Below are 21,814 nucleotides of genomic sequence, written 5' to 3'. Positions count from 1 at the left end.
TCAATGACAAAATAAGCTTCAAATCAAGATAGGCAAACAAATTTTCTCAGTATGAAACTTCATTTAATTTCCTGTGGTTATAATTGTCAATTGCAGGCTTGTGAACAAGTCAGATGTTAACTATCTTATTCAAATGTACTACTATCCATGTAGGATATTGATCAATGTTTGTTTCTTAACCATGTCCTTGCGCAACATGATTAGTTGTGAAAAGAACATGAAAACTGACCCAATAACACTGTACAGCAACTAAAAAAGTGGGTCTGCATTCTCACAGTTTTAAACAACACTTGTATGAGCTGCTTAGAAGTGTTAAAACAGGTTTGAATAGTTTCTGGTAGTTGCTCCTTCAATAGTTTCACTACCTTTACAATGCTTGTAAGCCAACACCCTTACAAAATTGAATCATTGTCAGTCTAAATGTACATGTGTCTAGGAAAGTGAACTCATTAAATTAAGAAATAACCAGACACCTTTTTTAAGCATAAAGTGACTAAGGGAAAAAAGGGCAATTATCACAAAACAATGAAGCAACAAGTTACAACTGAAAATAAATAACTAAAAACGAGGATTTCCTAGTCTTCTTAAATTTTGATGCCTTGAATCATGAGAACAATTTGAACCAATTTTGTAATGTCAGCATTGACATTATTGGAAAATTTACCATTCAAATTCATCTACGCTGAGAAAAACATACATAGATACAGCACACCAAATGTGCAATCTCTCTGGACCAGGTTAGGTACATCCAATCATACTAGACTAAAAATACACTCCAGTTTTAATATGATACTGGGCACATTATCTATACACTGTTGAGGACTCCAGGTCTCTAGTAGACCCCGCTAGGCCGCCCTCTGAACCCACCCCTTCCCCTGCCTCGCTGGTATCCACCGCCCCTGCCTCCTCCGTATCCACCTCCTCCATATCCACCACCTCCACCTCCACCTGTGAAAAACATGTCATGTGTTGTTACATTTCAGCACAAACATCATATCATCAGGATTTGCCACCATAATGTTACCAAAAATTAAGCTATGAGATCTTTTATTCACAGAGAAAATGCACAGCACAAGTCCTACATAAAAAGTCTAGCACTTGACATTATCCATATAAAGAGATGCCACAGTACTACCCAAACAGACAAAGAGAACTGTCCTGTTTCTTTCTATTTCTAATTCTAAAATACACCTGCAAGCTTAAGACAGGCTTCTATTCAACATTTTGCACAAGATCACCATGTCAACTATGTATGTGATACCTTTCTTGCACACATCACCTAATAGAGCAGGGTGATTCATTAAGTAAAAAAAGATGGCACGTACCATATCCTCCTCTAAATCCTCCACGGTCCCCACCGAAACGTGGCCCACCGCCAAATCCGCCCCTGAAGCCCCCTCGGAAGTCCCCTCCTCCTTGGCCTCCCCTGAAGCCCCCCCTGAATCCTCCTCTATCGCCACCACGGAAGCCCGCTCCGTTCCCGCCGCCAGGGGTGTTGAAACGGTACCTCTTGCGAGGAGGACCGCTGTAGTCACCTCCATATGTTGACCTGAAAATGTCAAAATAATTTTTGGATATGCAAATTTGGCAAAACCCATTCAGATTCAAAGAGTTTAAATTACCAAAGTTTATCTAATCCATTGGTTCTATTCAAGGCTTAATTTTGTAATATACAAAATATGGTTGTTTTGTTTCCTAAGTTGTAGACATCTATTTCTGTGTAGTCATAGAAAGCTACCTCTTAAAGATAACAGTCATGCCAACCACATTCTAAAATACAAGAACTGATGTAGAAGCCAGTGCTAACAACCTTACTAAACCAATTTACTATTGACTATTACACAACATTTCCATACGGAAACATGCAAGAATGCCACCTGACATACATACTAAGGACACAGTCTCTGTCCAAGTTATTGCTCAGTCCCTTGCACAGTCCGTTCAAGGTGTTTGTGACACTCACACAAGAGGTGTCAGGGGCAAATCATCATAGCAGTAATATCATCTCAGAACACTGACTGGTGAGAAAACCCAACAAGAAGAACCATACCCTGCATAGGAGGACCCCTCTCCGTCCTCATTAACTGGTCTGCCAACGTTAGCCTTAGACAGGCTCCTGATCAAGCCTATCAGCTTCTCGTCGAGCTGTTGTGGCTCTAGGATGGTCTCTGGTTGGCTGCAGGCCTGCACAATCAGCCGGTCCATGGATGGTCGCAGGGCGCACAGAGCTGCTGCGGAGGTGTGGGACATCTTCAAGGTGATCCTATGGAAAAAAACAAGAAATTTTGGTCAGTATGACAACGAGAATGTTTTACGCTATGGTTTTAAGAGTTTGAAGTCTTAGTATAGCATCATTTATATATTGCTCAGTCCCTTGCACGATAAGTTCAAGGTGTTTGTGACACTCACACAAGAGGTGTCAGAGGCAAATCATCATAGCAATACAATGTAATACCATCTCATAACTTCATTGCAAGAAACAAATATGGTCTAAATTGAAGTATGTGTACACAATATATCTGCGAATCACAAGAAATATCACAAAAGATGACTCCTGATATCAATTACACTCTATTCAAGAGCTGAAAGGAAACTATTGCATAATTTTTTTAGCAATTTTACAAAACAAGAGTTTCATACCAGTCATCCAGCTTGATGTCCCCTTCCTTGGTGTTGACTGTACGGGATCCAAACAGCAGCAGCTGCACCGGGGACACCATGGTCATCTGTTTGGCCGACACAGCTCTGGTTCTGATCTGTGACGGCATTCATCAACAGTTTATATCAGCAAGAGCCATGTTAAGTTAAAGAGACCCGGGCGTCTTGAAAAGACATATAGGGGTGGCACCCATCTCCATTTCTATAGCCCTTGGGGCACACATTTGTGCAAGTCACTACAACACACCACCAGTTCCGCTGGTAGTGGTGTGCGTGTTTAACTACCATACTCTTTCCAAAAATGCTGAGTGCGAAGCAGAGACAGCACTATGTACTATTTTCACCAAGTCTTTGGTATGACCTGGCTGGGGATCGAACTCATGAACTACTGTGTGCAAGGCAAACACTCAACTAGGCCATTGCAACAGCTATAGCATGCAAGAGCCATGTAAGGGCTACTACAAATGTGTATAGACAAGAAACTACTTTAGCAACAAATTACAAGACGCATAAAAAAAGGTTTTGGTTCCACTAAGCTCACCTTCTCTCCAAACACAAAGAATGGTGAGGGGAAGGTCTGTTCTCTGTTGCTGCAGTTGACGGAGGACTTGTGGATGAGGGCAGCGCGGCCTTCCGTGGTCAGCAGCTTACGCTTCTCCTTGTGGTAGCAGACATTGGGGTACAGACCCATGGTCAGCAGGGAGATCACCTGCAACAGATTTAAGAGTTTAACCATTTAGAAAAATAATTCAAATCCTATATTGATCATACACAAATCATCATAGAATTTTATGAAAAATCTTGGAATGTGGCAAACAAATAATGACAGCCACAATATGTTACATGTAAGTACACTACCTACAGCTTTTGGTCATGGTCATTTTTAAAGCTCAATCATGTATGTAGTGTGCCAGTGTCTTTGTATGAATAGACACAGATGGTAGACCTGTACAAAATGTACAATATGCGAGGTATATCCATCAGTTAAATACCCACCATATCTAACTTGGAGTCTGGTCCTGTGTGGTCAAAGTGGTGTGGCAACAAGCACTCTGTGGAAAACACGACAAAGAATTGTTATAAAACACATTGAAAAAAAAATATTGTGATAAAAATTTATCTCACACCGTTGCTCAGTCCCTTGCATGTTGCGTTCATAGTGTACACAACACTCCAACAAGAGGTGTCAGAGGCAAATCATCATGGCAACAAGAAGAAAGTTTATCTGCTAACAACAATTATGACAGATCTCAAATTTCAGGTGTCTACTTAGTATCCAAATTCAAAATGACCAGTGTCAACTGCATTTATGCATGATGAGTTAACCCGTAGCACAATGAAGTAGTCCTTTGGCACCCAATTTCCTATTGGTTACAGGGTTAGGCAGCAGGGAGAAGGTTATACGAGTAAAAAGTTAGTCTGGAGCTATCTTTCATATCTACCTTCAGGGAATTCTGCCATGAGGAGGATGTCCTTCAGCTGGTTCTTAGCCTCGTACGTCATGCGCAGGGTGGCCATGTTCAGAGACTTGCGCTGGCAGAAATTCATCTCACTGTCTTCTCCATAGGACCTGTGGGGTGATGAAGAAAATTAAACTGACTCTTCATGACAATCCTTCACACTTGTGAAGACATCGAAGGTGCAGTACCTGAAATACCTTACGAATTCAGTTCTAAATTTTCACTCAGGAGAAATCCTAATTCGCTTAAGATATGGCCACTGAGGTTTATCAAAAAGGCATGTTAACTTTTCTTAGAAAGAAAAACTTTTTTTATTTTCTATGAAGAAAAGACAGAATGCTACAGAAAGATAAGACTGACCAAAAACTTTGTCTGCATTCCTGTGTAGAAAACAACAAAGTATGAAGAGACCAAATTTAGACTGACCGTGCCTCCTCCCAGCCTTGGTAGGCCATCAGCATGGCGACATGGTCGCTACAGCGGCTCCCAGCAAACGATTTGTGGACCCAGCCAAGCCGCCTCCTCTCCACCGGCACCTCCCACGGCTCGGGGAAGCATGTGCTGGAGGCGATGGCTGCCATGGCATCACCACAACTACAGGGACAGGGGACACAATCAACATGGAATCACTGAAACTACGTGTACATGGACACAATCAGCATTCTTTACAAAAGACAAAGTGACCAATCTTACAAACTACCATAAATACAGTTATAGGACTGGTTTTGTAAGACACTGACTAAATACTGCAGAAGGAGATCAATCTGAAACTGTTGCTCAGTCCCTTGCATGTTGCGTTCATAGTGTACACAACACTCCAACAAGAGGTGTCAGAGGCAAATCATCACTGCAACTACAGAAGGAAAGTTTATCCCAATACCCTAACCACTGCAGTACCAGTCTCCATACCTGAATATGCAGCCCATGATGACCATTTTGCCCAGGCGTGGGTCGATGGGCAGACGAGCTAGGATCTTTCCTAGGGGAGTTAGTTCATCATTGGAATCCAGGGCATCCATCTCTGTTGTTGGGGAGAGGGATTTGGCTCGTTACACATACTTTTCAGTGTAATAGTCATTACAAATCTGTTTCTATGTTCAGTGCAGTCTCTGTCCAAGTCATTGCTCAGTCCCTTGCACAGTACGTTCAAGGTGTTTGTAACACTCACACAAGAGGTGTCAGGGGCAAATCATCATAGCAATAATACCATCGCAGAACAGCTTTATTACAAATGGCATTCCCATATTTCCGGCCACTGGCTTAGATGGTTGTCAGAAAATGTGGATAATTGAGAAGTTGACAATATGCAGTATCTCCAAAGACAAATATTGAAGAAACTTGAAATGAAGACAAACATTAAACACTAACAAAGATTTCAATCCACATCCACATATACTTCAAATTTTAGAATTTGTCACCATTGTGAGAAGCCTAAAGGAGTATCTAGTCTACACCAAAAATAGTTACTCAAGAAACTGGATAAAATTTTGAAACGGTCAGACGTTTCAGACAGCATCCGCTAACTTTTGTCAGTGACTAAGGAAAGATCTGGCAGAACCAGGCTCTCTACCAGGATTTTCACCAGCTTTATATCTGCCTTCAAAATTTTATCCAGCTGCTTGAGTAATTATTTTTGCTATCTTTTTACCTGGAAGTCTAACCTTCACCAACGTATCTAGTCTAGTGTTGAATTAACAAACCTCTGAGGAGAGCCTCTGCCTCAATGACAGCGTCCAGGGGCGGGGGCTCGATGGCTCGGGCCAGGAAGGGCCCGATGGCTCCCAGCCGCAGCAGCTTGATGGACAGGGACAGCTCGTGGAGAGGCGTTCTGAAAATCTCTGGGGTTGTGTGAGTCTCCAGCCTAACAAACAGGATAATCATAGATTTCATTTATTCATTTATTGCACCAGGGCAAAATGAGACCAGTCAGGCATACGACCTGTTTTTCAGGTGTCCCTGGTCAATCACAATACTCATAGAACATACATCACATAGGTTAGATTCCATTAAGTAAACAACAAGGTTGGACTGCAGTAATGGAATGACAAGCTGGATTGCTCAGACCGCACTAGTCACAATGTTTTGGTTGTGCGTTCATGTGCCTTTACACCAGACATCACATCTGAAGAGTCATCACAGCAATCCAGTTCATAGTTATAGTTATAGGGTGGAACAAATCATCAGAAATAAACTGACCATTCTGATTCTTTCGACTGGTTAATAGCTTTCTGTGTCTTGTCAAGAAAATGACACTGCTTCTAATGACAGAGAAATTTGTAACAATGAAATAACAGTTGCTGTAACGAGTGCTTACTTTTCAAACCTGGCTCTTGAGCACATGTGAAAGCAGAAGCCGGGTCGAACACGGCCTGCCCGCCCCTTCCTCTGCTCCAGGTTGGTCTTAGATGCCCACACTGTGGCGTAGTTTGTCATGTTGTTATGGGATGTAAACAGCTTCATCTTGGCCCTGGAACATGGACAAACATCTAAAATCAGACATGATACAGTCGTCCTTAAAAAGATACTGCAGAAGTGCTACAGTGCAGAAGTGCTATAGAACTTAGAAGTGCCTAGCATGTATAAAGTCATAACGATGTTTCAAAATATACACGAGATGGTGATGTATGGCATGTAATGCATGGTGGCCTTTCCCAAAGCAGTTTACCCTGGTGGATTCATTGGGATAATATGAAGCAATTTTCCCTCCTACTACAAATGTATTACGAAAGCTTCTTTTAAGAGATTCATCAGTCACATGTGATTACAGTTACTAGAATATTCTTCCATCAGTGACTTTAGAAAGGTAACTGACTTTATGAAAGATGAATTTGAGAAGCTGACTTACTTGCAGGAGTCTATGACGTAGACAACATCATTGATGGTGATGCTGGTCTCAGCAATGTTGGTGGACAGGATCACCTAGCAACATGAGGTCAAATGTCAATCTCAAAAATTTTCTCACCTAATACTTGTGAATACTTGATAATAATTTACACTTCATCAGTAAAATGACAGCAGAATTTTCACTAAAAATATAATTTCCAAGTGGTAACATTCTGTATGCTTCATTGATTTCTTCAATTCAAACATGTTGACTGAACAGATATACAAATGTGGGGACCCTTGAGGTTGCTCAACTCAGCAGAAAAGGCTGGTTGAATCGGAACTAGGTCCCCAGTTTCTCTGCCTCCACTGCGTAGCACACTTGCCAAAGGGTTAGCCAAGCACGCCTTTGAAAGGAGGATATTTGCAATCAACATTAAAGCCTGTCAATGTCTTGCGGCTGTTCTTCATTGTGAGGTATAGAAAAACTAGAGACCAAAAATCTAGTAACTTCTACATTAGGACAAGCCCTACACACATACATGTATAACATATCATGGTGCTCCATCCATAACTTCTTGAGATGTCTAACGAACATTTTAAGGTACCAAAAGACCCAAAACATAACATCCACAGTGGGGGGACTTCTGTACCTTGGTGATGCCTGAAGGAACAGACAGGAACACCCTGTGCTGGTCCTCTCTGGGAATCTGGGAATGCAGGGGCAACAACTGGTACTTTCCAGAGGCTGGAACAAAAGGCAGTTGGCATTCTTAATACAAATGCAAGTCATCCACCATAATTGACTAGATACATGTTTATAATTGGAACCTTTCATCCACAAATATGTCTCAGGAACCTACTCTAGGGTGTGTGTGAAGTGTACAAACCAATCTTGGCTTTAAAAATATTACTGTCTCAGTAAGTACTGAATCTGTTGCATCTGCTGTCTGACAAATTTGAGGTGGTTTGTCCAAATTATTGCTCAGTTCCTTGCACAGTGTGTTCAAGGTGTTTGTAACACTCACACAAGAGGTGTCAGAGGCAAATCATCATAGCAATAATCATCTCAGAATAACTTGAATGTAAACAGTGTTTCAAAAACTGGCAGTTTGACTTTTGACAGCCGAACCAATAAATAAATGGTCTGATAGTATGCCAAACAGCAGTTACTCAAGCAACTCAATATTATTTTGGAAACGTTCAGACGTTTCACGTAGCATCCAATACTTTTTGTCAGTGACACTGAGCAATATATGTCGAACAGCAGGTTTTTAGCTGATACATGTAGTAGCATATGAAATGGACATTTTTCTGAACACCAAAATAAGCATCATACCTCCAAACTCTGGGTGTTCCTGCAGATATCTGAGGAGAGCAAAGATGAGGTTCCATCCTGGTAGGAAGATGAGAATTGCTCCCGGCACCTCCAGACTTCTGATGTATTGCAGAAGAACCTGGGAAAAACAACAACCTATAGTCAACCTTGATCTGTTGATGAAGGTTAGAAATTGAGGTAATAAAATACGCCAAATACCAGTTACTCAAGCAACTGGATATGATTTTGGAAACTGACCATTCCCAAAATCATATCCAGTTGCTTGAGTAACTGATATTTGGTGTATAGTCAACATTTAATATCAATTGAATAGCCTCTATCTGCACAGAAAACATCGCAGAGGCTGACATTACTGAAATACTATTGGTTTCATCAGAGAACAAAATACCTTAAATATTATTGATTTCATTAGAGACCGAAATACCTTATTTTGATGGTGAAACTGAATGGCTTACCACAATGAGCTCAAAGGACATCTCCCTCTCACTGAGCATAGCCAAGGACCTCTTTGTCTGGTCTGAGTACTCGTTGGAGCAAACCAAGTTCAGGTTCTCCTGAAAACAAAGAAGATCAAGGTTCAATACCTTCAACTGCTAATTATGTTTCGCCAACGAAACATATTGTTTTTGTCAGGTTTCTTCTCCTTCTTCTCCTTCTTCTCCTTCTCCTTCTTCTCCTGTCAAATCTTCAAATCGCTTCTTCTCGGTCGTCCGTCGACCAAATAAGCTGAAATTTGGTATGCAGGTAGAGTACGTGTATACCCCTAGACCCTTTTAAAAATTTTTTCATATAAGTTTTTAAAATGATTTTATGGAGGATTTTTGGTCATTTTCAGACAAAAGTCGCACATGATGGCCTCCAGTGCCGTGGTGTTGAAAGCTGAGGACCTGAAATTTGGTTTAGTTGTGCATTGGATATTTACCCAAAGGACCCCATTATTTTTTTTGCCATACACTACTTCAAAATGATTTATTTTGCAATGTTTTGATGCAATATTTGGTTATTTTCTGTCGGGGCCAGCCAGAACTAGGTCATACTGTAACATAAGCCCTCCTACACTTCCCCTGATCTGGGACTTAAAACCAAGCAGATGTCAGGGGGTACCTCTACTAATGGTATTACAGAAAGTTATATGTACCTTGTGGTACGGATGTTATATTTGAGATGTAGGTACCTATAGGAAAGGTGATTACACCTGACAATTACTTATGCTAATGAGGACCTAATTCGCATAATGTATGCATAAAGTTGTATGTCCCTTACCGTAAATGCTGCGGATGTCATCTTTGAGATGTAGGTACCTTTAAGAAAGGCGAACACACCAGGCCATAAATTATACTAATGAGGACCTAATTTGCATAATCGATGCATGAAGTTGTATGTCCCTTACCGTAAAAGCTGCGGATGTCATCTTTGAGATGTAGGTACCGTTAGCAAAGGTGATCACACCTGGACATTAATTATGCTAATGAGGACCTCATTTGCATAATGCATGGATAAACTTGTATTTCCCTTACCGTGACAGCTGCGGATGTCATCTTTAAGATGTAGGTACCATTAGGAAAGGTGAATGCACCTAGCCAAAAATTATGCTAATGAGGACCTCAAACTTGTATTTCCCTTACCGTACAAGCTGCAGATGTCATATTTGAGATGTAGGTAGCTTTAGGAAAGGTGCACACGCCTGGCCATGACATATGCTAATGAGGACCTCACTTGCATAATTTATGCATGATGTTGTATTCTTCTTACTGTAAAAGCTGCGGATGTCATCTTGAACATGTAGGTACATGTAGGAAAGGTGAAAGCACCTGGACATAATTTATGCTCATGAGGACCTCATTTGCATAAATTATGCAGAAACTTGGATTTGCCCAGGAGTTATTTTGGGACAGCCCACTTCTTGCATGAGGAGTATGGGCGAAACATCCTGAATTTGCTCTTAAAGCAAATGACGGCCAGTCTAGTTTTGCCTTAGCATTCTTTAATTGGCAAACACCTATTACATCTGGTGCTAGTTCAATCCTCCAAGATGTGACTGGCAAACAATGGGATAAATAGTGTTTCCACAGCATTTAATGGAGGTCGATACCACTAATTTTAAGGTGGTACAGGGCTTGTTATTTCAATATTCCATAACATAACATAACATATTCTGAAGGATAAGCAGTGAAGAGTGCCTTACATTATCATCATCTCCGACACCATCATCATCATCCTTCTCTTTGCGCTTCTTCCTCTCTTGGGGCTGAGCCACAAAGTTGGTCATCTGTATACAGTCTTCCAGGAAGTACTCTGTAGAAATCAAATATAAGATAGTAAGATAGCTTCAAGACTTAGCAGTTCCTTCTTTCATCAAAACATTTAGTTCAACTGGAAACCAGAACTTTTAAGGGTTGGGTAATCAAGAAGTTAACATTTTATGTAACTAGCTGTGTTGATCTCTTCTGAAAATAGTTACAACAGTGGTCAAAAGGAGAGGGTTAAACTTATTTTTTTGGGAAAGGTGTATCGTTCCTTTGCTTTACACCTATCAATTTGCACAAGTACAGAAAAAACATTTTCCACAGGGCTGATAGAGTCTCATTGCCCTCTACAGTTTCCCTACAGTATTACAAGAATGTCCACTTACGTTGCACAGGGTGGGTCCGGCCGTACACATCCACAACGGGACAGTTCCCAAAGTACTCGGAGAAGAGGCTGGTGTCGATGGTGGCAGACATGAGGATGATGCGCATGTCAGGGTAGGCTCTCACCATCCCTTGTAGCACCACCAACAGGAAATCTGACTGTACAGCACAAAAAACATTTTCTGTCAGTTGTACAAAGAGTCAATCTTCTGGACACAGATAACAATATCAAACTTCTTACTTTACTGCAGAAAGGTACATTTACAGTCTAGATCAGAATAAGGTACAATATGAATCCTTCAATGTTGATCAACAATCATGCAACACATTCCAGTTTTGAAAAATAGTCAACCATATCTTCTCAACAATATTTACTTTTACAGTCTAGATGAGAATTAAGTACAATATGAATCCTTCATTGTCGAATCATGCAACACATGCCAGTTTTGAGCTGCTCAGTTGAAGTGTTGTTAGATTGATTCATTGTGTTCATGACACTCAACAAGAGATCATCATCATTGCAGTTGAGATAGCTTTGATTGAAATACAAAATAATGACAGATTAGAGTTATGACAACAGCCTTACGTTCAGATCTCTCTCATGGATCTCGTCCACAATCAGATGGGAGAGCCCTCGCATCCCTGCCTCCATCTTCCTCAAGAGAACACCTGTGAAAATAAATACCAAGGCAAGACTTTAAACTAATCAACAACAAACCAATCAGTCAATCTACAAAGGCATACATCAGGTTAGATTACTCTGATAAAAGTTGAAATAAGAGTTGTACACATTTCTAGAAGCTAGTAATACACATTGCAAGGAGACAATGGAATGTGATTTACATCAATATTTCACTAACACATATTGATTCATCTTTCTACACATAATGGGAAGGGGCTAAACAGAGATAAAATTGGACAAGATTTCTAAGTTGTGCAGAACTTACCAACAGTGCAGAACAGGATCCCTCCGTAAGGCCTGGGGAAGACAGTGTCAAACCTGACGCTGTACCCGGTGCTGAGACCCAGCTCCTCCCCGCGCTCCTGTGCGACTCTCTCGGCCACCGACACGGCGCTGATCCTGCGAGGCTGGGTCACGATGATGTTACACTCCGCCCCGCGACCCTTCATGATCATGTCATCCAGGATGTACTGTGGCACCTGGGGCAATAACACATCACATTAGTTAAAAACACATTCTATATCACAAGGTTCCAATAAATGTTTCCCACAATCATATATATTTCCAGTATAATGTTGTACCCAAATTTATACTACATGTATAACACATCTTCTGAAGGGTAGCCAACTCTCAAATTAACATGGATCAACAATAGCAAACCAATGACAGCAAAATTATAAGTTGCTGATATCCTTGTTTAAAAAAATTAAGTCTCTTATTTTTGCTAAACTTGGTCTCTAGGAGTGTTCTTTTTCTCGAGTTGAAAAAATCGAATTAGTGATTGTTTTGTGAATAAGATAAGAAGAAACCAACTTGAAGAAACCACTGCCTGTAATAAGTGTAACTGCCGGTTACCTGTGTGGTCTTGCCACAGCCCGTCTCCCCCTTGATGATGACAACAGAGTTGTTGACGATGGTGTTCATGACCTGGTCCACTGACTCCCAGATGGGTAGGGACTGTCTGTCCTTCAACATCTACAATGACAATGGTGTAAATTGCACTTACAAGTTTTATCCTTAATTTCTTACAAAATTAACCATAGTGTCTAGGAGTCATGATTGAGTTAAAAAATGTCATAGAAATGTTAAAAGAATGATAAAAGAAATTTATGAGTGATGCTATAAGATGATAAACCTTCCCTGCCAGCATGCTGTAACTACTGTAAATGCTATCTATGATGACACTTAAAAGCTTCTGATACTTAAACATGATGACACTTAAAAGCTTGTGGACAACAAACCGATATGTCTACAACATTTAAAAGATAACGATGCCTAAATCAAAACTAACCTTCTGCAGCTTTTGGTCCTGGTTCCTCTGGTCTTGTAACTGGTTTACAAGATCGTGGTTCAGCTGCTCTAAAGTCATCTGGAATAACAACAGAATCAGTACATCAGAAATTTTTATTTCTCATAAATTACTTTAACAAGGGGATGATTCATCAGCAAACTTACACCTTTCTATGTCATAGTCTAGCCCTATGTACAAAAGGTAAGCTGCTTTTTTTTAAGAACAAATGTTTTTGTATGACCAAGCTATATAATCTGTATCTATATAGCTGGCATAACTGTTCTTTTGCATAACACATCAGCTTTGATATGACTATATAACTCACACCATAACCATGATATCATGTTATGGGTGGATAGATTACAAACAGTAGTACTTTGATCTATGATAACTCACATGTGCCAGTGGGCCCTCATCAATGTTACATCCAGACCAGGGGTTCCAGTTCTGCAGGGGAGGGGACCACGGCACCACACCCGCCGCAGACTTGTTCAAACTGGGCTCAAAACGCTCCTTCTGCTCTGTCAGGAGGCTCAGCTCCTGGGCCGGATCCGCAGGCTTTGGAAACAGGTAATTCTAAATTAGAAGATGGCCACACTGTATATCTTGCAATGTCTGTGGTGGTTTTATTTTCCTGGTGAACTCTCCACAGCGAATTATTGACACAGCGACTATGCGTTTCAAGTACATCACAACTGCACTACATAATCATTTCAACTAAAAACATACTACGAAAACCTCCTTTCCCCTTCCACTGTGAAATGAAGTCAAACATTAATGAATTTACAATAATAAGTAAAGACAATGTCAAAACGTATTACAAATATGGACTAATATTACCAGAAACTTCCACTAAAAATTGCAGACTCTATCTGGGCAACAACTTTTCATTTCAGGGTTGGAAAATGTCTGTCCTCCTCACCGGTGGTACAGGCTGCAGCTCCATCTCCTGTAGCACACCCATCAGCTGCTGCTCCACCTGTGGGTTCAACACGACGGGATGCTCCACCTGCACACAGGGAATATCATACATTTCACTTCATGTCACTGTCTGAACAAGAGCTGACATGCACACGGCAATGTTATACTATAGGAAAATGTGCATCATGAACAAATCCAATGATTGTCAAATAAAAGTCACCTTTTCTGCCTCTTTTTTCTTGGTGATTCCTGTGTAGGCCTCCAACACTCCCAGATGGTAGAGCTGCCGTACAAGAGACAGGGCAGCCGACTGGGCAGCTATCTTCTTGTTAGAGCCATGTTCACGGGCGCTGATGTCTGAAAATATGTTCAGGTACAATTTAAAAGGTGAACTTAAAAACCAAGCAATCGCAAAATGAACTGCTTAGGAATGTCACTCATGGTGGACAAACAACTGTGGTATTGTGCTTACCAAAATAACAACATTCAAAAAGTCAAATAACCGACTTACTGCGGTGAAGCTGCTTGACAAAGATAGTCATCTCAGCAACAAAACTCCTACAAGAAGAATTTTGTACAACTTCATAAAATTTCTCAATATTCAATTTTCATTGAATCTTATCAGCATACATCATAAAATAGGCATCTTCATCTTGGTCTTTCTTTAAACTTTAAACTCATTCTAAAGTAAAGAAACTGTTTAAACTTGGCACAAGGGTAAATTTTAGTCTCTCCTTACATCTAGCAAGTACACTGTCTGTATAGAGGTCATGTCATGGTTGATAAATCTGTACTTACATTAAGCTAACTTAAAAGTTGGTTTCAGTACAATAATACCTCACATAACATACTTGACAGTTGTGTATACCCAAGACTTCACAATACTACAGAACATTCATTACACCCTGGGCTAAAGGTACACAGACAACAGCCCCTCAATACTACTACTAGTACTGCAAACAATACCAACCTAATGGTACTTCAAACTACATTTGTATATCTAACACCGACCATACCTATTTATCTAGTATGGCACCTCTCGTACTAACCTGACACTGCTACATGTAGCACCATACACTTTCTGTGGGCCTGTACTACACTGGCTCTCGCACTTCTGATCTTTCACATGGCCATAACTTGCGCTTTACTGCCAAGCCTTGCAAAGAAACGACAGCAGAAAGATCTTAGAAGAGTCTAACTTGGTCTGTGACTTGACATGATGAAGTTCACTGACCACATATAGACCAATATCATCACATTTATTACAACAGCATGAAATTTTTCACCCAGAGACCACAGAACTAATACTGCTCTGCTTTCTCTGTCTTTAATTGATATCAAAGTCAGTGTGTCCTTAACACAGTTTCAAGAAAACAGGCCTTTAAACCATGGACAGAATCCTTTAGAATTCCAGTATTCAAAGGAATCTGCCTATGTAGTAGTTGTGGCTTATTTCAATATTTGCATGCTGTTGGAACTGTGAGACTTAGTTGTCGTTTCTTTGCAAGGCAGGGCAGTCTCCCTGACTGTTCTCTTGGAACACAGACACTCCAGTGAGGATGCCAACTGGTAGAGGCACTACTCTGTCTCACCAAAGATAATACAACATTTTGGTGATTTTAGGTACATTCTTCAACAAACGTGCCACCGACATCTTCAGAGATATATTTAAGATGCCTAATAGAAAAATGTCTTGGGTCCAAAATCACAGAAACTGGAAACATCCTAAAGTTACCGCGTTCAATTTTACAGAAAACAAGTAGCTATCCATACTTGTGTGATTACAGAAATATTGTTCTTAAATTCCGTTTTGTTCTACTTCTAGCTACATTTCATTTTTGCATTAACAAAAATGTATTAACTTCTGTTGTTCTACAGTTAGATGACAGCAACAAAGATCAGTCACATTCAGCCTGCCAAGACATCTTGGTCAGTCAGAATGCTCAAATAAACACCCACTGGCCATGTGAAAGCTCAACCTGTGCCCACGGAAGGTGGATGGATACCACATACAATTGAATAAAAACAAACTTTCTGATTTAAATGCTATGTTAATCAACTACTGCACTGGGCTTTCAGTAGTAGCAAGAAACAAAACAGCTTCAAAACTTCACCACTATACGTTAAACAGTAAACACCAAAGTTGATTTTAGCATCATACATAGTTAAATGTTAAGTCTATGGTAAAGTAAGTAAGTATGGTAAAGATTATATGACTACTACAGATTGACTCAAATATTACTCAGAGACATGGCAAGGAACGTTTACCAACTTAAGTGAAGCAGCAGTACAAAGAATGATGGCAAGAATTTTAACCACTTGAGACATACACTAGTAGTAGACTAGAGATAAAAGAATGAAGACATCATCTGTTTGACAGTCATGTTACCGGTTGTGGTCAGGCCCAGTGGGGTTGTATCTATAGTCTGCCTGGATCCTGTTCTGCTGCATGAACTGGTGCAGACGCTGCTTGGCATTGTCCAGAGTCCAGTTACCATGGATACCCGCATTCAGATCCATGGTTTCAGCCTGGACACAAATGCAAAACATTATTCAAAACATCACACCAATCCACAACTTGTTACTTCGCAATCATTATATTCCCCTTCCAGTGGGAAGGGGGATATACTGTTTTTGCTTGCCTGTTCTTCTTCTTCTTCTTCTTCTTCTTCTTCTTCTTCTGCCAAAAACCAAGTAGATGTGCGGTGGTAGCTCTACTAATGATGTTGCAGAAAGTTATATGTACTATATGTAACATGGTACGGATGTTATATTTGAGACGTAGGTACCTATAGGAAAGGTGAATACACCTGACAATAAATTATGCTAATGAGGACCTAATTTGCATAATCTATGCATAAACGTGTATTTCCCTAACCGTAAAAGCTACGGATGTCATCTTTGAGATGTAGGTACCTTTAGGAAAGGTGAATGCACCTGGACAAAACTTAAGCTAATGAGGACCTCATTTGCATAATTTATGCATAAACTTGTATTTCCCTACCGTTAAAGCTGCAGATGTCATATTTGAGATGTGGGTACCTTTAGGAAAGGTGAACACACCTGGCCACAAATTATGCTAATGAGGCCCTCATTTGCATAATTTATGCATTAACTGGTATTTACCTTGCCGTAAAAGCTGCATATGTCATATTTGAGATGTAGGTACCTTTAGGAAAGGTGAACACACCTAGCCATAAATTATGCTAATGAGGACCTCATTTGCATAATATATGCATAAATTTGTATTTTCCTTACCGTAAAGGCTACGGATGTCACATTTGAGTTGTGGGTACCTTCAGGACAGGCGAACACACCTGGCCATAAATTATGCTAATGCATACCTCATTTGCATAATTTAGGCATAAACTGGTATTTCCCTTACCATGAAAGCTACGGATGTCAGATCTGAGAAGTACGTACCTTTAAGAGAGGTCAACACACCTGGCCATGACATATGCTAATGAGGACCTCATTTGCATAATTTATGCAGAAACTTGTATTTTCCTTACCGTAAAAGCTACGGATGTCATATTTGAGTTGTAGGTACCTTATGAAAGGTAAATACATCTGGCCATAAATTATGCTAATGAGGCCCTCATTTGCATAATTCACGCATAAACGTGTATTCCCCATACCATGAAATCTACGGATGTCATGTTTGAGATGTAGGTACCTTTAGGAAAGGCGAAAACACCTGGCGAAAACACCATAAATTATGATAATGAGGACCTCATTTGCATAATTTATACATATCCCTTACCGCGAAGGCTACGGATGTCGTATTTCAGATGTAAGTACCTTTAGGAAAGGTGAGCACACCTGTCTATAAATTATGCTAATGTGGACCTCATTTGCATAATTTAGGCATTAACTTGTATTTCCCTTACCGTAAAGGCTACGGATGTCATATTTCAGATGTAGGTACCATTAGCAGAAAGGTGAATACACCTGACCATTAATTATGCTAATAAGGGATCCATTTGCATAATGTATGCATAAACTTGTACTTTCCTCACCATGAAAGCTACGGATGTCATATTTGACATGTAGGTACCTTTAGAAAAAGTGAACACACCTGGCCATAAATCATGCTAATGCGGACCTTATTTGTATAATTTAGGCATGTACTTGTCTTTACTGTCAAGGCTACGGATGTCATATTTGAGATGTAGGTACATTTAGGAAAGGTCAGAAAACCTGGCCATAAATTATGATAATGATGCCTTATGCATAATTTATGCATATCTCTTGCCATACAACCTACGGATGTCATATTTGAGATGTAGGTACCTTTAGGAAAGGTGAATACAACTGACCATAAATTATGCTCTTGCAGACCTCGTTCGCATAATATATGCAGAAACTTCATAATACCATTACAGTCAATGCTAAGGATGTCATATTTCAGGTGTAGGTAATGGAAGGGGAATATCCTGCATTTTCCTGAAAATGTTGCCTTTCTAGTTTATCTAATTAAATTCCCTCCAATGCCATATCATTGAATGTTTTGGCATGAAATACGACAACCGTTTTTCTGCTTTTTGTAACTCTTACTCAAAGTTTCTTTAGCGGTTGAAAACAAAACTCAATTCATTGGGAAATAGAGATTAAGAAGAATGATTCTAATTTTACAGACCCTAATTTCACATGTCCAATTTGACCATGGTAAAAATGTTCAGAAGCCCGTACCTCTTCTACTTTCCTCTTGTCCACTCTCTCAAAGTATTCCTGGTAGTCTTGACTCCGGCCGGAGTAAGGCTTGTTGTATTCATACACCTGACTACCACCTGAAATCATTTACAAAACAGTAAATGAATAATTCAAATGTATATAACGGGAGTCGCCCAAACATAGGACGTTTTTTTAAACGCTCGAACTCACGGCGCTCCATTGCTGGTTGCCAGAGAATGGTCATGTTTTAATGAATGAATTTTGAACACACTCATCTAAAGAACATAAATGGACAAGAAATGTATTCATACTGTTCATGGGCCCTTCACGCTCCGAGTTACAAGCGGCAAACGCTGTGAGACGTTTACACGAAAGTACCTTCTGATGTAGTGCTACGCCAGATAGTGTGCCTAACTTAGTACGCTTTGGTAATTTTGCTCTCTTCGGAAGTTGGTGATGAAGTTAGGAAAATGTAAATAAGCCTTGAAGTCTGCTATATTCTAGCTTTCTTTTGACCGGAAAATTTTGACTGTGTGCACTTCTAACGTCATGTGAGAATGGCTATATCTAGCGCATCCCAGCTCATGTTTCGGCGGGAAATGGGCTACTACGCACTTTGCGCGCGGCCCGACGTACGTCTTGCATGCGACCCGACTTACAAAATCATTGCGAAAAAACGACACCGCTTACATCAACAATACTCCGTCTACTTATTGGGAAATATCTTCGCCATATCTGTATTCAGTTTCCTTTTCATAGACGGTACCAATCACATGTTAGAGCGTTACAAAGCTGTGCGTTGAATCGCCGTCCGCCAGCATCGCGGCCCCAAAAATGGCGGGAAAACAACGTTGCCAGACGGCAGCGATGTTTTCGTTGTTTTCTTTGGTCGGTTTTCTTCTCAACAAACACTTAAAGACCCAATTTTTGTTTGTTTTATGAAGTTATATTTCTTATGTGTATGATAGTTGTATATCTGCTTGGCACAGGTCGTATATTTAGGTGTCGGGCCGTCTAGCTACGCAGTGACCCTCTACTCAGCGTTGCCATCATTATCGTCAAAATACTATTCTCGACAAAACAAGAAATGAATATGTACACATATGTTTTGAATGCAAATAAAAATTATGTGCATGGACTTGGTTCATTTATCTTCCTTATGAGCATAATCAGTGGACACAAACACGGCGTACTTATGCATAACAAGATCACTAAAAAACCCGTCCCAAGTTAGGGCGCGTCCTAAGGTAGGGCAACCCCCGTTATACTTTCAACATTCTGTAGCCAGATATATATGTTGAAATCTAGCATTGTGAAGTTACAGGTATACATGAATCTTAGAATAAGCTAATATCTAAACCCATTTATACATGTATAATGTCAAAAATATATGAAATTTGTAATATTGGGACCGACCTTCTGTTTAAAGACCAACAAGATGCAAGGACAAAAACAGATCTCAATTAGCTAAGAAACATGAAATTGGCACTTGAACAATTAATGATGCAGATATCAAAATGAGATCCAGTTTGCCCCATAGCATGTGCAATATATCTTACCCCGTTCCCCTGCTACAGCCACATGGGGTGCAGGCGGACCACCTGGAGGGAGCCCACCTGGCCCTGCACCTGACGGTCCGGCACCTGATGGCCCGGCACCATCAGTCTCTGGGGCTGGCAGGTTTGGAACCTGTCAAGAAGAAACCACTTTTATCTTGATACCGTTTCAGACGCCACCGTCCTTTTTTACAACATGAACGGTATTACCCTGGAATCTAAACCTATTACAGCTCCCGAGTCTCTCCTGTCCTCTCCACAAAATAGTTATTTACAGAGAGGACAGAAGACACTTGGGACTGACGGGAGTTTTGGTTTGAATACCAGACTAGAACAGAATGGACCAAGTACACCAAGCACAGCAGAGGCATCCTCACTAAATGGCTTTAAACAACCCTTGCATCTAGAGGTGCAAAGTTTAGGTGTGGGACAGGTTGTTCAGTGTAGTATGATTAGCTACCGCCACCCCACATGCCTGTGAAGCTGGTGTGTTGTGTCAAAGGGAGGATATGCTCTAGTGGTAACTCTACACATACAGACAGATAGCATATCATACACATTTGAAATACACCAAGATTCAGAAGATCCACTGAACACTGATCTACCTCCAAAACGGGGACTTCAGCCTGGCTGACTTCACCAGTTCGGACCAGGAACATGACAAAGTCCCGTGCAGCATTCGTCTGCGCATCCTTCTTGCTAGTCGAGTTGCCAGCACCAACATAGTCATACCCTGGGACCCGGACCTGAAACAGAGTGGTGAAAGGCACTTAGCAACTAGTGTAGGAACTGCAAATTTGTAGCTACGTAATGCACAAGGGTAATAAGTGCTTTGTAGTCGTTTCTTTGCAATCAGCGACGTCTTGTATATTCCTGACTGATTAATTTGTACCTTTATTTCTTTAGTTTGATTGACAGGCATTTTCAAAACTAATACAAAGGCCTTCCTTCTTCTTTCTTTCAAGGCTACCAACTTCAAGTTGATGAAGATTTTGCAGTCTAAATACTGACTGTAAGGCCATAATTACCTCACACACAAAACGTTGTCTCTGTTTGGACCCGGCTGCTCTGAAGTCATAGTTTGGTGTGATCTTCTTTTTCCCACACCAGGCATACAGGAAGTTCTTCAGGTCCGCCATGCCTGCAACTGGAGGACAGTGAACTTTGAATACTAGTATTTGATGAACAAAAATGATCACATCATGAATGAAAAATTACTACTCTCATTGTTTCATGATCACATGGTGGAAGAAAGATAAAGAAGCTACATTCACTTCGCACGTGCCTTTCCTTGCATTTTACGTTTCGTCACCATCCAAAGTACTGATGAAAGATACACCCCCCTCCCTCATGCAAAAATGTTGCGTGCACGCACCCAATTTTTACCTCAATGCAGCTGGTAAAAAACAATGCCTATGTCCAAAAACTAGCTATCTGCAACTTGTACATATGCAAGACAATATATTCTGACTCATCCTTTTCGACACAAACCCATAGTTTTGCATATTTTGTACGTTTTGTAACCTACACTTTTGCAGGAATACCACGACCCGGCGTGTCCACGTCCGATTCAGCCGAGGGGCATTGTGGTCCTCACAAGCGGAGTGTAAAGGAGGAAAGAACTTTACAACAAACGCCATTTTCAGATGATCATTCCGTCAAATCGTCATATTAAGGACTTTATCGGTGAAATGTATGAAAAAAATAATCTAAAATATAAAATATAACTTTAATTTTTATGTTGATACATGTTTAAAATTTTTAACTTAAAAGTCGCACT

The 21,814-nt window shown here is 40.4% G+C and overlaps 1 protein-coding gene across 2 annotated transcripts; it reads right to left on the bottom strand.

Moving 5' to 3' along the window:
• Nucleotides 1-41: 41 nt before the first annotated feature.
• Nucleotides 42-21,621, bottom strand: LOC136442393 (ATP-dependent RNA helicase A-like). Of its 2 annotated transcripts, XM_066439215.1 has the most exons (31): nucleotides 21,563-21,621; nucleotides 21,063-21,181; nucleotides 20,640-20,780; nucleotides 20,038-20,167; nucleotides 18,497-18,594; nucleotides 16,194-16,333; nucleotides 14,316-14,362; nucleotides 14,025-14,161; nucleotides 13,806-13,892; nucleotides 13,280-13,441; nucleotides 12,884-12,961; nucleotides 12,448-12,567; nucleotides 11,858-12,071; nucleotides 11,497-11,579; nucleotides 10,913-11,069; nucleotides 10,466-10,575; nucleotides 8,736-8,834; nucleotides 8,281-8,398; nucleotides 7,595-7,689; nucleotides 6,964-7,037; nucleotides 6,433-6,585; nucleotides 5,819-5,979; nucleotides 5,028-5,139; nucleotides 4,545-4,712; nucleotides 4,101-4,228; nucleotides 3,655-3,710; nucleotides 3,200-3,367; nucleotides 2,641-2,756; nucleotides 2,051-2,263; nucleotides 1,326-1,549; nucleotides 42-948 (listed from the first exon to the last, which is right to left on the bottom strand). In XM_066439215.1, exons 2-31 carry the CDS (start codon nucleotides 21,171-21,173, stop codon nucleotides 833-835), a joined length of 3,816 nt encoding a protein of 1,271 aa, XP_066295312.1. In that variant the 5' UTR covers nucleotides 21,174-21,181; nucleotides 21,563-21,621; the 3' UTR covers nucleotides 42-832. The 2 variants fall into 2 exon arrangements, with proteins under 2 accessions (XP_066295312.1, XP_066295314.1); XM_066439217.1 differs by lacking the exons at nucleotides 16,194-16,333; nucleotides 18,497-18,594; nucleotides 20,038-20,167; ... (1 more) ...; nucleotides 21,063-21,181; nucleotides 21,563-21,621 and adding an exon at nucleotides 14,854-14,960.
• Nucleotides 21,622-21,814: the final 193 nt, after the last annotated feature.

Source organism: Branchiostoma lanceolatum, chromosome 9 (genome assembly GCF_035083965.1).
Source record: "Branchiostoma lanceolatum isolate klBraLanc5 chromosome 9, klBraLanc5.hap2, whole genome shotgun sequence".
NCBI classification, from domain to species: Eukaryota; Metazoa; Chordata; class Leptocardii; order Amphioxiformes; family Branchiostomatidae; genus Branchiostoma; species Branchiostoma lanceolatum.
The sequence above is the reverse complement of the archived record's forward strand: the minus strand, read 5'-3'. Positions and strand labels throughout refer to the sequence as shown.

Coding starts and splice junctions, on each gene's coding strand:
- LOC136442393 (XM_066439215.1), bottom strand. CDS start 21,173: ATGGCGGACCTGAAGAACTTCCTGTATGCCTGGTGTGGGAAAAAGAAG. Junction 14,363..16,193: donor ACTGGGCCTGACCACAACCG/GTAACATGACTG, acceptor TTCTTCTTGTAG/GAGTTTTGTTGCTGAGATGA. Junction 12,962..13,279: donor ATGAGGGCCCACTGGCACAT/GTGAGTTATCAT, acceptor TTGTTATTCCAG/ATGACTTTAGAGCAGCTGAA.